We start from the raw sequence: 15,219 nt of genomic DNA, 5'->3' as shown, positions 1-15,219 counted from the left end.
TTGTAAAAATTTGACAATGTAACAAATTTGATCATTTTTCTATCGAATAAAGTTTTCGTGCTTTTGCTGCAAATAAAAAATAGGAAGAAACTCGGCAAAACTAGCGTTGAAACTTGGTACGTGACGTAAGAGTCCGTAGAGCGCATCAACCGATAATATGTATCAGTTTTGATCACCACAGTTCAAGCTACAGAAGGTAGAAAATTACAAATGATCACTCCTTTGTACTTCTCCCCCCAGTGACAGCGGAATGTCTGCAGTCTTACAACGCTAGAATTCGGGTTTCGATACCAATGGTAGGCAAAGCACAGAGAGTCTATTGTGTAGCTTTGTGTTTAATCACAAACAAACAAACATCACTCCGATGAACAACACACAGTGTGTCCTGCAGGTTGTTTGAGACAAGCTACTGTGTGTCTTGGTAGTTATAATACTCTGTAGTACATAACTTATAATTCTTTGTAATACGTATATTTATAATACACTGTAATATAACTACTTATAATGCACTATAATATAGTTAATTATGATTATCTGTAATATGTTTCGATTCCCCTCGGTGGACTCAGCAGATAGCCCAATGTGGTTTTGATGTAAGAAAACACACACGTACACTGTAATACATATATTTATAATTATCTGTAATACATACAATTATAATGCACTGTAATAAATATGCTTATAATACACTATAATAAATATACTTATAATACACCAAAATACGTACCCATACGATTGAAAAAACGTTGATAGTTCAATGTGTAAATGTTATATTGTGAAATCCTCAGTGATTGAACAGTACAGCCATAAGTCATTTGTTATGTTTGCTTAAGAACACAGAATATCAGTGCTATGGGAAAAAAAATGTATCTTCCTATTCCGATAAAAGCTTTAGAGAACAACCGAGTCTTGACTCATTGGAAACAAACCCAAGATCTAAGTAAGGAACCCGGTGAAAGAAAACCCCACATTTCGACCAAAACTGAAGTGGACATTCCCTCGTTAGCGATCCACAAAACGAAAGTGGAGAGTAGTGACGATTCTGACAAAGTAAATAGTGAACAGAAGAAGGACACTTTAGGATGGAAAGAACCCGAAACTAGACAGAAAACAGAGGTAAGTTTCAATGATACAGTTTAATAATTTATTTTCTTTGTGGCTTTTAATCATTTTCAGTCTCTTATAAGGTCGTCATCTCGAAATGAAATCCAACGTGGCCATTTTGAGTGAAATAATTAGTTAAGCTCTTATCTTGTAACGTGCCTGCATATATTTATGTTGGTGTCGAATATATATGTATCTATAGTAAATAGATGGACTCATTCAGTGTCATAACATTATTAATTTTCAACCGTCCTAACGTCATGTTCTTACTAAATGCAGATAATTGATTCTCTTCTTTTGTTTAAAATCATTGTCATAGATTACTAATATTTGTTTGGCGAGGTCGAAAGGAAGATGTTTTTGTAATTGGTATTTGATTACAAGTGAAGAAATGTTCATTGTGTTGCTTTCAGTGATTTAAATCTTTCTATTTTTACAGAAGTGCATAAAACATTACATTATTAGTACTGTAACAAAGTCATATATAATTTTAGTTATTCATTTTCAAAAGACTACTGACAATCCAAGCGAAGACTATTTTGTGATACTAAAATAGATTTATTATCATAAAATATTGTCAAAATAAGGTGCAACTAATAATGAAACAAGACCTTTTTATGCAAAAAAGAACCATAATACAGAGGGTTAATCACACTTCATAAGAACGATTTTGTTGTTTTAAGAAAGATACGGGCTCTCTAACCAGATCCCTAATCCGGAGAAACGCATCTGTCCGTAATGCGAAGGCCATAGCTACGAAGTAGAACCTTTCGACCCAATAACAATTGTAGTTAAACTGGACATATCTCAAAGTATCATTAAGAAGGCAGCATTGAAAATAAAGCAAAAAGTCCACAAGTATCCATACACACATCTAAATCAATGACGGTTTTCTTGAAAAAAGATGGTCATGGAAACCGGAATCACACATACTTGTCAAGTCCCCTGATGAGATGTCACAGTAACGATTGTGTGTATCGCAGCTATCCTGCTAAACACAATGAGCAAGACAGACAATGTGGGGAAGTGACTTAAAAGGTCACATCAGACCCATAATGTCATTCTTATGAAGCACAACTAGTCCTTAAATCTTACGCATTTAGCACACTTAAGTTCAACTTCATGTTAATTGCACAAACATGATAGAATTATACAACAGTGTCTACTCGATGGAGCCCAGAAAATTAGGACTACAAAGTCTCGTGTAACTGGCTTAATGTGTAATATTTTACTTTGTCATTTTCTAGGACTTTGACACCAAATATTCTGGTCTTCAGTATTCTCCTGCAGACTTAGCTGACTACATTATGAGAACGAACGATGAGAAAGGAGTAGCCATGGCAATTGATGAATTATTAACAGAAGGATTGGTGAGTACTGTGTGTAATCGATAGAAGTTTGCTTCGCCTCATTAAAGTCAACAAAACTAGACATTATTAACGCAACTTGTTTTTGTATGTTTCTAGTAACAACACGTGGTAACATTTAAACTATAAATCTTAAAAAAACGAGGTTTGTTTATGACCGGGGCCCGGCATGGCCAAGCGTGTTAAGGCGTGCGACTCGTAATCTGAGGGTCGCGGGTTCGCATCCCCGTCGCGCCAAACATGCTCGCCCCTTTCAGCCGTGGGGGCGTTATAATGTGACGGTCAATCCCACTATTCGTTGGTAAAAGAGTAGCACAAGAGTTGGCGGTGGTGGGTGGTGATGACTAGCAGCCTTCCTTCTAGTCTTACACTGCTAAATTAGGGACGGCTAGCACAGATAGCCATCGAGTAGCTTTGTGCGAAATTAAAAAACAAAACAAACAAACAAACATTGTTTATGACAAAATTTCTTATATGGAAATGTTTCTTTAAGCGTATGACGTGAACACTAACAATCACTGCTTTCTAGCATTACCTAGAAATATATGCCTTAACTATTCAGATTTTGAACGCGATATGTTTTTAAACTCAAGAGGTTAATAAAATTTCTGAAACAAAACATTCAAATTCATAGTTTCTGTTAAGCTAGTACCTCGAAGGTGTGAACTCTTAAATACAGTGTGATAAACAGGATAAATCATAAGATTCAGTTGACATCTCTAATTGTATTTTTGACGTTGTTCAAATAAAAGAGTTTAGAGTATGCGATTTTAACGGAAAAGAAAAACATCTTTTCTGTTTATTTTGCAGATTGATATTTGGCTTATAAATAATAAATATCTGTCACATTAGAATTTATTTATATTGTTATTTGAATAATTGTTTTCTCAATAATTAATGTCGCCCCCAGTTGCACAGCGGTATGTCTGCAGATCTATAACCTTAGAAATTGGGTTTTGATATCTATAGTGAGTAGAGCACAGATAACCCATTGTGTAGGTTTGTGCTTAACTTTACACAAACAGTTAACTTCCGGTTGGAGTAAACTAGCTATCTAGAATGATAGGAAAATGTTTGTTTGTTTTTTTGAATTTCGCGCAAAGCTACTCGAGGGCTATCTGCGCTAACCGTTCCTAATTTAGCAGTGCAAGACTAAGAGGGAAGGCAGCTAGTCATCACCACCCACCGCCAACTTTTGGGCTACTCTTTTTACCAACGAATAGTGGGATTGACCGTAACATTATAACGCCCCCACGGCTGAAAGGGCGAGCATGTTTGGTGCGACCGGGATTCGAATCCGCGACCCTCGGATTACGAGTCGAATGCCTTAACACACTTGGCCATGCCGGGCCGATAGGAAAATTCAACATGGTAATGAATCTATTTAATTAAATATACTTTTCTTATAATCTCGCTTAAAAAATGGAATATATTGTTTTATCAGACGGGCACCTTCACTGTTAACGATATTCTTGGCCGTAAACCCAATAATTCCTCACTAGGTTTGATTATCTTGGGATTTTAGGTTGATCATGAATACACATAGTAAGTTAACAATATAGAACAATCTCAGTAATAAAAGTATCACAATAAATCATAGAAATAATGACTTTGTTTAATATAACACATATATCTAGCTATTTGATTAACAGCATGACTTATCTGACGATTTTAATAACTATTTTCTCAACAGTTATTTTCACAAATCTATATCACCTTTGAATAGTTAAAATTTATTATGAAATTTAAGTTAAAACTCCACTCTTGTACATCATTTGTTAATACGCAATGAGATCAAAAATAATTAAATTGTTGTAATTTGTAGATGACAAGAGAACAAGCAATTGCTTACCTCCAAGACGTGAAGACAGAATTGATTTATATGAGAAAACAATACGAACAAGCACATCACCAGGAAGAGATAAATGGAGAAGTTAAAACGAAAAAAGGACAAGAAGAAACTGTTCAAGCAAGTATTTATTGTGAATTCAAATACAATAAAATATTCATGCAATATACTAAGTCATAAATATACTGTAATATTTTATACAAATAAACAGAGCATGAAAAATAGATAAGATGAGAAATAAAAGAAATAAGTGGTTTTATTTTTAAATTATAGAGATAGTTTAATGACAGAGGTTAAGTACGCCATAATAAAATGATTTTAAAAACCTCACCAAATCGTTACAGTCCATGTTAACCACGTCCAGTCATGCTTTACCTGAAGACACACAGACCAATTGTTAGTTTAATGACAGAGGTTAAGTACGCCATAATAAAATGATTTTGAAAGCCTCACCAAATCGTTACAGTCTATGTTAACCACGTCCAGTCATGCTTTATCTGAAGACTATGCATCTTAACAATAACTCTGCGTCTCAGTTTCTGTCACAATAAGGTCAGTTGTCACAAGCTCACGCTTCTTCTGATGGCTTTCCATAGTCCATCTTCCACTCCAACAATTTGGGCGAACAGAAATCATAGACTTTACTGATACATCTTCCTGAGAAGTAACATAAACAAATATTTCATTTTCTAGTACAAGAGGTATGCGATGGTTTAATGGTGATGTCATGGAAGTAGTTTGCTTACAAGTGACTTGTGTTCATTAATGGATTATGTTGAGTGAGACACGAAAGTCACTTGCTTTTATGTTCATTTTTACCTCTTATAACACGTTACACTCTGCTTACCACAGTCTCTCTCTGGACGGTCCAGGTGCCCCCAGTTGATCCATGATCATTTGTTTTTCAAAGTACCAAAGATATCCCCATTTTGAAAATTGGAATTCCCCAATCTGAACATATTGTTATGAACTGATTCAATGGATATTTTGTGCCAAAAAGGACTGTTACAAACTCTTTCACAACAAATAAATTTTGGCAACACATCACACTATCTGAGTAACATCTAGTGTTGTAAGCATTTCATTATGATACATTCTGACTTTATCCTAGCACGGGTCTTACTAATAATTTGCATATTCAGAATCTTTTTAATATAACGTGCTCAAAATCAAACCTTTGTACAACTGATATGTCTCAGGCAGATATAGTTTTTTTAGTAAACAAAATCAAGTATTTTCTAAGAATAATTAACTACAGTGAAAACTAGATTTTTAATGTTATTACTCATTCACTCTTCTAATAATTTATTTTGATTAAGAAAGAAATTATTTTTTGTAATTTTTTTTTCTAGACTGATCATTTTGCGAATCATGTTTGTTTATTTTTATTTTGGATGAAAAATTAGGTTTACATGATTCCACTCTTTTATTGTAACCATTCGAAGATTTTGTGGTTACCCTTTGGCAGTTCTGAAAATCTTCATTACATGAAGGTTTTCTTCTATTCTATTGAATCACCAACCCTTAGTTACGAGTAACCTAAAAGGTAGTGTACTGATCTAGCAATAACATCACAAAATTCAGTATGCTTACACTTACTGTTTTAAAGTTATAATTCTCATAACTTTTGTAAGAATAAAAAAGCTTATTTATTGTGAAATAGTATTTTGAACAATATATATGTAAAAAAGGCTCGTTTGGGTTGAGAAATGTTTTTACGTAGAGGAGCGAACAACGTTTTTACATACATATTTTTCTCCACAAGTGGGTTTTCTCGACATCACTGATTAGTATTTTGAACAATTTGGAAAAAAAATCAAAATAATAATTTGAATATTGTGTTTTTTTCATTAAGACTGTTCTGGTATAAACTTCATGTTCTGTGAACAGACATAAATGTATACAAATGCAACTCTACACACGTTTAACGATTTCTATTTCACTGTTTAAAATAGGATATGTTTATATTTAATTATACACTTGTTTCTTATAGTTATAGTCTGAAACACACTTAACATACAGCAGTTCTCACCCTTGAATAAGTTTTTAAATGAATGATCTCTTGGAGAAAACGTACAATTTTATAGAAAAATTCAAATATCTGAGGTTGTTGGAAAACATAATATTTTCTCGATAATGACAAATAATACTAGTCATTTATGACATTTCTTAATCGTACAGTGAAAATGGTTTTGTTTTTGCATTATTAAGAATTCACTGTATAATTATCTTTTTAAATTTTATGTGAAGAACTTATATTTATCACATAATGTTTCTACCCTAACCAGTAAATTGAAAACATCTTAATTCAAAAGGCTAATACATATGCTATCTTTTTAGATAGTTAATTAGTTAAATTATGATATTCTTTACATTAAAAAATATTTTGAACTTATCTTACAGTACAGTAAACCTAAACAACAAGATTTATCCATGCAAAAAGATGACCATCCAAAAACAGTCGTTCGTAACAAGTTTCCAACAGCGACACCTACAGAAGAATCAAAAATTGCCGTTCCTACAGCTGCTGTCAGAGCTAAACCCAACTCGGAGCCTCTTGGTGTTTACAAAACTTCAGTTCTTAGGTCACCTTCTGAGAGACAGAAATTTACAGTTAATGAACCTGTGGAACAACACCCAGAAGTAGACATGGCAATGATTATTGATAAGTTACGAGCTGCTGGATCCCTCTATGAAGAATATACCCTCAAAGAAATAATCTACCAATTAGCCAAGGACATGTTCGAGCAAAGTATTCTCAGAGGTATTCTAAGTATGATTTAGTATTTCTTTATGTGCTATTTCCCTTTCCTTATTTTTCTTTGTAGCCGGTCTTGACCTAGTGTTTAGGGTACTTGTCTTGCAGTATGAGGGTCGTAGGTTCAAACCTTCCATTCCACTAAACATGATAGTTTTTTTCGTCCGTGGGGAGCATTATAATGTTCTGATCAATCCCACTTTTCATTGATAAAGTGTGTCCCAATAGTTGGCAGTGGGTGTTGTTGACTAGTTGCCTGCCCTATAGTCTATCACTTCAAAATTAGGATAGTTACTACAGACAGCTCTCCAGTAACTGCGCGTATTTGAAGAAGTTTAACATTCTTGTGTAAAGGCTCAGTTTGTCTGTTGTTAAGCGTAAAGCTACACGATTGATTATCTGTGTCCTACTTATCACAGGTATCGAAACTCAATATTTAGTGTTGTAGGCCCTCATACTTACCACTGAGTTACCAGGTGAGGAGGGGAACTTTTATGAGAGAAACCATGATAAATAAATACTTACTTCTTGTAACATAATTTTCCGCTTTCTCATGTACACAAATATTGGTTAATTAGGCTAAAACTTTAACTGAAGATAAAACATATAAAGATTTTTTTTACTCTGTCCCTTGGTCCCCCATTGGGTGTTCGATACCCACAGTTAACACATTGCAGATACCTCGTTGTGTAGCTTTGCAATCAACAAAACAAAAGTAACTTTCTTTCGAATTTTTTACACTACAGTTTTGTCAGAAATAACCCCCCGCTAATACAGCGGTATGTCTCCGGATTACAACGCTAAGATCAGGGGTTCGATTCCCCTCGGTGGGCTGAGCAGATAGCCCGATGTGGCTTTGGTGTAAGAAAAACACTCACACACTTGTCAGAAATAAAATACTATTGCTCATGTCATTTACCATATTCTACTATTTTGTTGCTGTTCTTGCATTTTACATAAGTTTTTTGGCGAATTAATTGTTAATTTCAATTAACTTCCTTAGAGAAATCTGAGAGAGAATTCTGTTTTGTACACCCCTAGTGGCACAGAGGTATGTCTGTGGACGCACACCACTAGAAACCGGGTTTCGATACTGTAGTGGGCAGAGCACAGATAGCCTATTGTGTAGCTTTGTACTTAATTTTAAACAAACGAGTTTGTATCGTAATGTCACATTACTAACTTGTATACCTAAATTATAAATATTTCGTACTAATTAAACATTATAAGTCTTCAAATGATTTTAGTGCACACGTACACACACAAATATACATATATATTAACTCATTAAAAAAGGCTTTTAAAAAGATTGTCCCCTGTGGAGGTTTATATCTCTTTAAACGTTTATCCTCTTTATTATGACTCTGAATGTTAAAGTATCCCAAAACTGCTTGCCAATATTTTAAACCTCCCCTGCCCCAAAACTGAAGCCATCCTATCAGTCTTCAAACGAAAATTCTTCTTTCTAATTTATTGTTTGTTTGTGCCTGTCTTGGCCTAATGATTAGCGAATAGGATGGTTCAAGGTTCAAGCTGCTATATTACACTAAAAGCTCCAATAGATTTAACTGTGGGGGTGTTATAATGGTGGCAGTCAATCCTGCTCTTTGATTCAGAGCAGCTGTGTGAGCGATGGGTGATGTTTACTCAATGCCATGACCCTCGTCAGCATTTATAAATTACAAATAGTTGTGCATGAGCCTTAAGGTCTCTGACCTGTGTCACATATTATAATTTAATATATATCAAATTTATGATATTTGCCAACAAGACTGATACACACAATTTTCTTTTCTAACACAAATATGTTTCAGTATACAAACAAAAAAATGATACAATTTATAATAACCATCATTTCCAATAATGAGTTATATACAACAGTTTTACAACTGAGATAATACTGAGTCTTTTACTCGGTCTAGAACTGAAAATTTTATCATCAATCCAGGTCCACGATGAGCAAACTAATTTTGAGTTGATATTATCACATCTCGTTTAAACTAGCTAGCTTGATTGGACTCACACAGCTGACTTTTACTGATAATGATATTTAATATTTTCACAAAAAATCTAAAATCCAAAGTAATTAACTGAAGTTGAAAGGTTTTAATGTTCGAAATCTAGAAACGTTCCTAGTCCAATTCTGTAGGTGTTAATCACAATTATAACTTCCTAGGCTTATAATAGCACCCTTCCAGCGCGTCATTTTTTATATGCCAATCAACGCAAGTTTCTAGAACTTTCATCAATGATCAAACACACTAGTGTTTTCGGAAATCACGTATTGTTGATTCTTACTCTCAAGAATTTACAAATTTCGAGAACAGGCGGGACTTGCGCAATACACAATCAACAATATACGTCACATGCATAAATATAAAAGTACACAGAAACAAGTGCAGGCACTAAATAAATGTACAACAACAAATCTGTTACGCCTGCCCTCTTAGACTATGTGAGGTTTCATTCGTATTGAAGATACCAAATACCTCACTGTTTATATGACCAAGTGGTAAATAGATCTGTATTTTGATGAATAATTTCTTGTAATATTTTGTTATTTATACCTTCTGCATTTCCCATTGCTAACGTAGTAATGTCTCTCTCTTTTTAATTATCTTGTTTCTAGGTAACCCCTCAGCAGAAGATGCCCTCTCCAGGTTCAGCAACTTTCTTGAGACTCAGGTAGCAACCAATAAGATATCCAGAGAGATGGAGCAGACAGTCCTTGGTAAGGAATAATGGAATTTCGTAATGTTTATAAGGAATAGAAGTACCAAAACATTGTAATGTGGAATGTAAGGATCTGCAATTAGCATTGTAAATTACAGAAAACTTTCTATGAAGTTTATTATACACAGAATTAGGTTTCAAACCTCTATGATTAACCCGTACTGTCTAATACTGTGTAGATAGAAGTAAACCGTTTACTAGCGAGATGCGTTTCTTAGTATTTAATTTTTAAGTAATATCCTTCATTTTCTTTGATTACTTATGGAGAAAACCTGTCGTTTCACCATCCGAGCTACCACAGCACTGAGATATGCATGTTTTCAAAGTGGTACATGCCCATAAGTAATATATATCCAAAAGTAACACTTAGAAAATATGCATTTCTAAATGCTGTGTTATCTAGAATGGTGAAACAACAGATTTTCACCATAAGTAATATATATTGTTTTTTTCACTTTATTCAGATATTATGTCAACTGCTCTGATCGACAGTTTGCGAGAATATCCAGACTTGATACGGATGAGCAACAAATCCTCTAACTCTAACTATGACCAACAGATGGAGACAAAACATACCGCAAACCTGCAAAACTCAATCGAAAAAAACAAAAAATCGTTCCCTGTTCACAGGTAACTGGTTACCTCAAAAATTAATTTAGCTAAATTGCAGTTTATCAAGTGTATGTAATATTTTTATTCTGTTCATGCTGCTCGAGATTTGTGTGATATTTAAATATATATATCTATATGGAGACTGTTTGTTTTTTAATTTCGCAGAAAGCTACATTAGAACTATCAACACTAGCCGACTTTAATTTAGTAATTTAGCAGTGTAAGACTAGAAGGAAGGCAGCTAGTCATCACCACACACTACCAACTCTTGGGCTACTCTTTCACGAATAGTGGGATCAACCGTCACATTATAACATTCCCACGGTTGCATTACATGCAAGACTATACAATACTTCAATGCATGAACACATTACACCCAAAACATTTATTATGATACTTTATTTCATGTAATACCTAGGTATATAGTATGCATTGTTTTAAACGAAATTGCAAGAAATTAAATACGAAAAGCAGATGGTGTCGAAAATGCTCGATTTTGTCCACTTGACATTCCATTTAATGAGCTGAAAATGAAAGCAAAAATTAAAGACATATGAAAATCAAACACACCATCTATTAGAGCAAAAAATTATCTACCAAATGACATGAAATATTTTGCGAAAGCGTTTCATTTATGAATATATTGTTTTAACTTTGAAAAACGCTCACGAATTATTCCTCAACCCAATAGATTACTAGAACGCACATGTTACCTTGACATGTGCCAACTAGAAAAGCAGCTTTGTTTACTTTAATAGTGTATTTTTAAAAGATAACCTGAGGAAGAAAAATAAATTAAATCACAGTTGTAAATCATGTAACTTGTGCAGAAAACACGAGTGCAGCAAGTATAAAGCACGGGTGTAATGTTAAATGTTGAAACCCACAATGTCGATGTCATGCTGTTACCAGTATCTAGGTCATTAGTGACATGAGAATAGCTGCTAGTGACTCCACACTGTTTCGTTAGTGGATAATCTAGAAGGTTTCCCGAAATCCTTTGAGTGTCGTATTCTGGCATGTGTGTTGTATAGTCTTGAAAAACAAGGAATATGGATTGTGAATGTCACAATATTATGAATAAGAGATTATATGTGGTGCCACAGCATGCATGAATATTAGATGACACAGTTTAGTCGCAGCGTTTGACGACTTATTTACTGTCCTTAAGCTTTGAGCACATATGCTCGCCATGTTCATTTTTGTATACAACGTGCCCTTTGTTCCATTGTGCAAATATTATGGTGGTAGTGACTGTGCTCAGTATTAAAGTCGAGTTTGTGTTTGAGTAAATGACTGAGTTTTAGAAGAAGTTGTTACAATACCAATGACAGTCGCCCCATACTAACAAACACATTTCGTAAATCTTCACATTGACTTACTGAGGGCCCGGCATTGCCAGGTGTTAAGGGCGCTTGACTCATACTCTGAGGGTCGCGAGCTTGAATCCCCGTCACACTAAACATGCTCGCCCTTTCAGCTGTGGAGGCGTTATAAGTGATGATCAATCCCACTATTCGTTGGTAAACGAGTAGCCCAAGAGTTTGCAGGGGGTTGTGATGATTAGCTGCCTTCCAGCTTGTATGTATGACGCTGCTAAAGTAGGGATGGCTAGAGCAAATAGCCATCGTGTAGCTTTCCGCCAAAATTCTAAACAAAGAGACTTTCTGAGAGATAGGGTAGTACTGGGACAACCATAGGTACCAAATGCTGCCCTCTTTCTCAATAGCTCTTCATTGCCACAGCAGTATGTCTGCAGACTTTCATCTCTAGAAAGTGGGTTTTGATACCTATTGTAGGCAGAGCATAGACAGCCCATCTTCGTACTTAACTTCCAACAAAAACTTTCTAAACATCTTATTCTTCAGTGGATTTTACAGCAACAAATGGTCCTACTGGAATCCACACTTTATTAAAGTGGTTGTTAGCTTCGTTTTTATTAAAATAATTATTACTTTCGTTTATTTTAGGAAACTCAGGATTAGGTAAAGCAGCAACCCTAAACAAGGGCCACTCCATGGAAAGAGCTGTTGCACATCATCAGTAGGTGAGTTTCAAAGTGTTAATGGAAATTAACTGAGGAAAAGCCACAAGAAAGTTAGAGACACCTACTGGTGTTTCTTCTCATAAGGCATGTAAGAAAATCTAAATTATTTTTGCCAATAAAGTCTGTGCAAGTAAATTATGTACATGATAAATAAGGTTATAATAAAGCTAGTATTTGATTCCATAACATTCTTAAGTTTAAACAACCATTAATAATGTAGACAATCATATATGCTTTAATGTTTTCAAGTGCAACCACACATAAGTTGTTATAATATACAATCTTTTTTTCGCTGCAGAGAATTTGAAATAAAGTAGACGATCAACTGTTTATAAAATTAGTTATGTTACCATGGAAACGGTTCTATAACTTTTTTTCTCTTTCTCTCATATTTAGTTCATAAAAAAGAAAAACCAGACAGAGACTTTCATTGAAAAAACAATTTGCTTTCATGATATCAAATATACCATGTTAATGTACACACATAACTGGTTAAACGTAAATGTATTTCAGCTCAACTCAAGAAATTGTTAGTTATAAATAATAATAAAAAAAAAACGTTATTGTGAATTTATATATTTTTGCAACCACATCTAAATAAAAAATATTAATAAACTCATTTAATATTTCTTCAGGATGGACCCATTGAACTCAGAAACAGAAGAAAAAGAAGAAAACATTAAAATTCATACTCAAACGTATTCAATAGGTGTGTTGACGTATTATTTCCATACTAATTATAAACTGGATGACAAGATTAATTCCTAAATAATCTACATGTTTAAGCACTGCACTACATTTCCACCTCAGACACTTTCCACGTGATGTCTTTACCTATAATTCAGTTAAGGCACACACGCATTTATATATATATATATATATACACACACACATATACATATATCTCTGCTTTGCTCATTTGTACAACAGTATTAGATATATTTTGTTAGATTTCAAAAACTAAATTGATACTAATTGCATTGCAATACTATTAGTTTCTCATAAATATTAAACCTGTTTTACTGTATGTGAAATTCATCGACAGATTTTGCCTGTGTACGAAAAATAAAACCTCATTGTACTAGAGAAAGAAAATAAAGAATTATAATTTATTCTCAAGTAATTTTTTCCGTGATATTACTTATATTTTGTATTCAAATGCTTATTTAATTATAACATTACTTAACTGTGAAAAAATAAAACGGTCTGGACATTCATGGTTGGTACAGCACAGATATCTAGCTAATTGCGTAGCCTTATTTTAATCAGAAATAAACAACAACTTGGCCATTCTTCATTTCAAGACGTTCAGTTGATGCAAAGAGCTTTCTCATATCTCATATCTCTGTTAGTGTCATCTAACATGTACAGCAATATAATTCTTTAAGCACCACACTCCTGGAGTTCATAAAGAGAAGTTTCAAAATATATTTTGTTTCTGATATTTTAAAGCGTTCGTTAAAAATCAGTGATGACGAGAAAACACACTTGTAGAGAAAATATATACTGTATGTAAAAATTGTATGTAGAGGAGCGAACTTACATAAAAAATTTTCTCAACCCAAACGAGCCGTTTTTACATATATAACATTCGTTAAAGACTTTACATCTAATTTAATGGAAAACCGAGCTTTAAACTACATTATTTAAAAAAAATTATATTTGATACATTATTTTGACACTATTAAAAACAAATAAAAGTAAAAAAATATTATTTTAATGTAACAAAAGAGAGTGCACATTTAAGTCAGAACAGTCTGGTGTTTTTTTGTTTTTTTTTGCTCAAAAATGAAATCCAAATGTATGTTTTTGATTGAAAACATTAGTAAATAATTTCTTGTGCTTCCAAGAATTTGGGGCCTGACCAGGTGGGGTAGAGCGTTCACTCGTAATCTGAGAGTCGCGGGTTCAAATATCTATCTCACCAAACGTACTCGTCCATTCAGCCGTGGGGGCGTTATAATGTAACGGTCAATGCCACTATTTGTTGGTAAAAGAGTAGCCTAAAAATTGCCGGTGGGTGGTGACGACTAACTGTCTTCCCTCCAGTTTTCTACTCCTATGTTAGGGACGGCTAGGGCAGATAGCCCTCGTGTAGTTTTGCGCGAAATATATTAAAAAATTAAGGTATTCATCAATGTTTCTTCATGTTCAATTTTATAACTGTATTTCTAATACAAATTTTTTTTTCTATTTTATCTTGGTCTGAGCGTGTCCTATTGATTAATTTATCTGACTAGCTATCCAAAGGTCTCATGTTGAAGACATAGCGCTGTCAAATATGTATCGCAATTTTAACTATAACTGTTTTATACCAGTGACAGTCATTCTTGGTGTCTGGTTAAGAGTAGACACTTCAGTTAGCAGTGTCTGTCAAATAGCTTTCTTTTTCTGGTCCACGATTCAAAATTAGGGAAAGGTTTTATCTGAATCATTGAGTCTTTGTTCTAAACAATCAAAGTATTTCATGTTTAACTCTCATTTCTTGTAAGATATGCTATTATGTTTTATCAAAGGATTTGTGCATTATTTTCAATATTATCATTCATAAAGGTAAGAACGAAAATGACTTCGAAACTAATAATATTTCACTTCTTCAGTTTCCGTTTCCTGTGTACCTCAGTGCTTTAAAACGGCAAAAGGACACAAACCGACATCACACTAAGTGTAAGACATATCATTTATTTTAGTTTTGTAATTTACTAAATTCGTTTTCATTGTTTACATACGTTGATATAAGTAATACAAC

The 15,219-nt window shown here is 33.8% G+C and overlaps 1 protein-coding gene across 1 annotated transcript in view; it reads left to right on the top strand.

Annotated features, from left to right (window-relative positions):
• Positions 1-13,593, top strand: part of LOC143238249 (uncharacterized) — a 45,592-nt gene extending 31,999 nt beyond the window's left edge. The window contains exons 6-13 of the mRNA XM_076478322.1: positions 890-1,116; positions 2,352-2,474; positions 4,297-4,440; positions 6,724-7,084; positions 9,708-9,809; positions 10,276-10,441; positions 12,394-12,470; positions 13,106-13,593. Of these exons, the coding sequence (XP_076334437.1) occupies positions 890-1,116; positions 2,352-2,474; positions 4,297-4,440; positions 6,724-7,084; positions 9,708-9,809; positions 10,276-10,441; positions 12,394-12,412 (1,142 nt within the window). The 3' untranslated portion in view covers positions 12,413-12,470; positions 13,106-13,593. The remainder of the gene's footprint in view (positions 1-889; positions 1,117-2,351; positions 2,475-4,296; positions 4,441-6,723; positions 7,085-9,707; positions 9,810-10,275; positions 10,442-12,393; positions 12,471-13,105) is intronic.
• Positions 13,594-15,219: the final 1,626 nt, after the last annotated feature.

Source organism: Tachypleus tridentatus, chromosome 13 (genome assembly GCF_004210375.1).
Source record: "Tachypleus tridentatus isolate NWPU-2018 chromosome 13, ASM421037v1, whole genome shotgun sequence".
In the NCBI taxonomy this organism is placed as follows: domain Eukaryota; kingdom Metazoa; phylum Arthropoda; class Merostomata; order Xiphosura; family Limulidae; genus Tachypleus; species Tachypleus tridentatus.
This window is presented reverse-complemented; position numbering and strand designations above follow the sequence as displayed.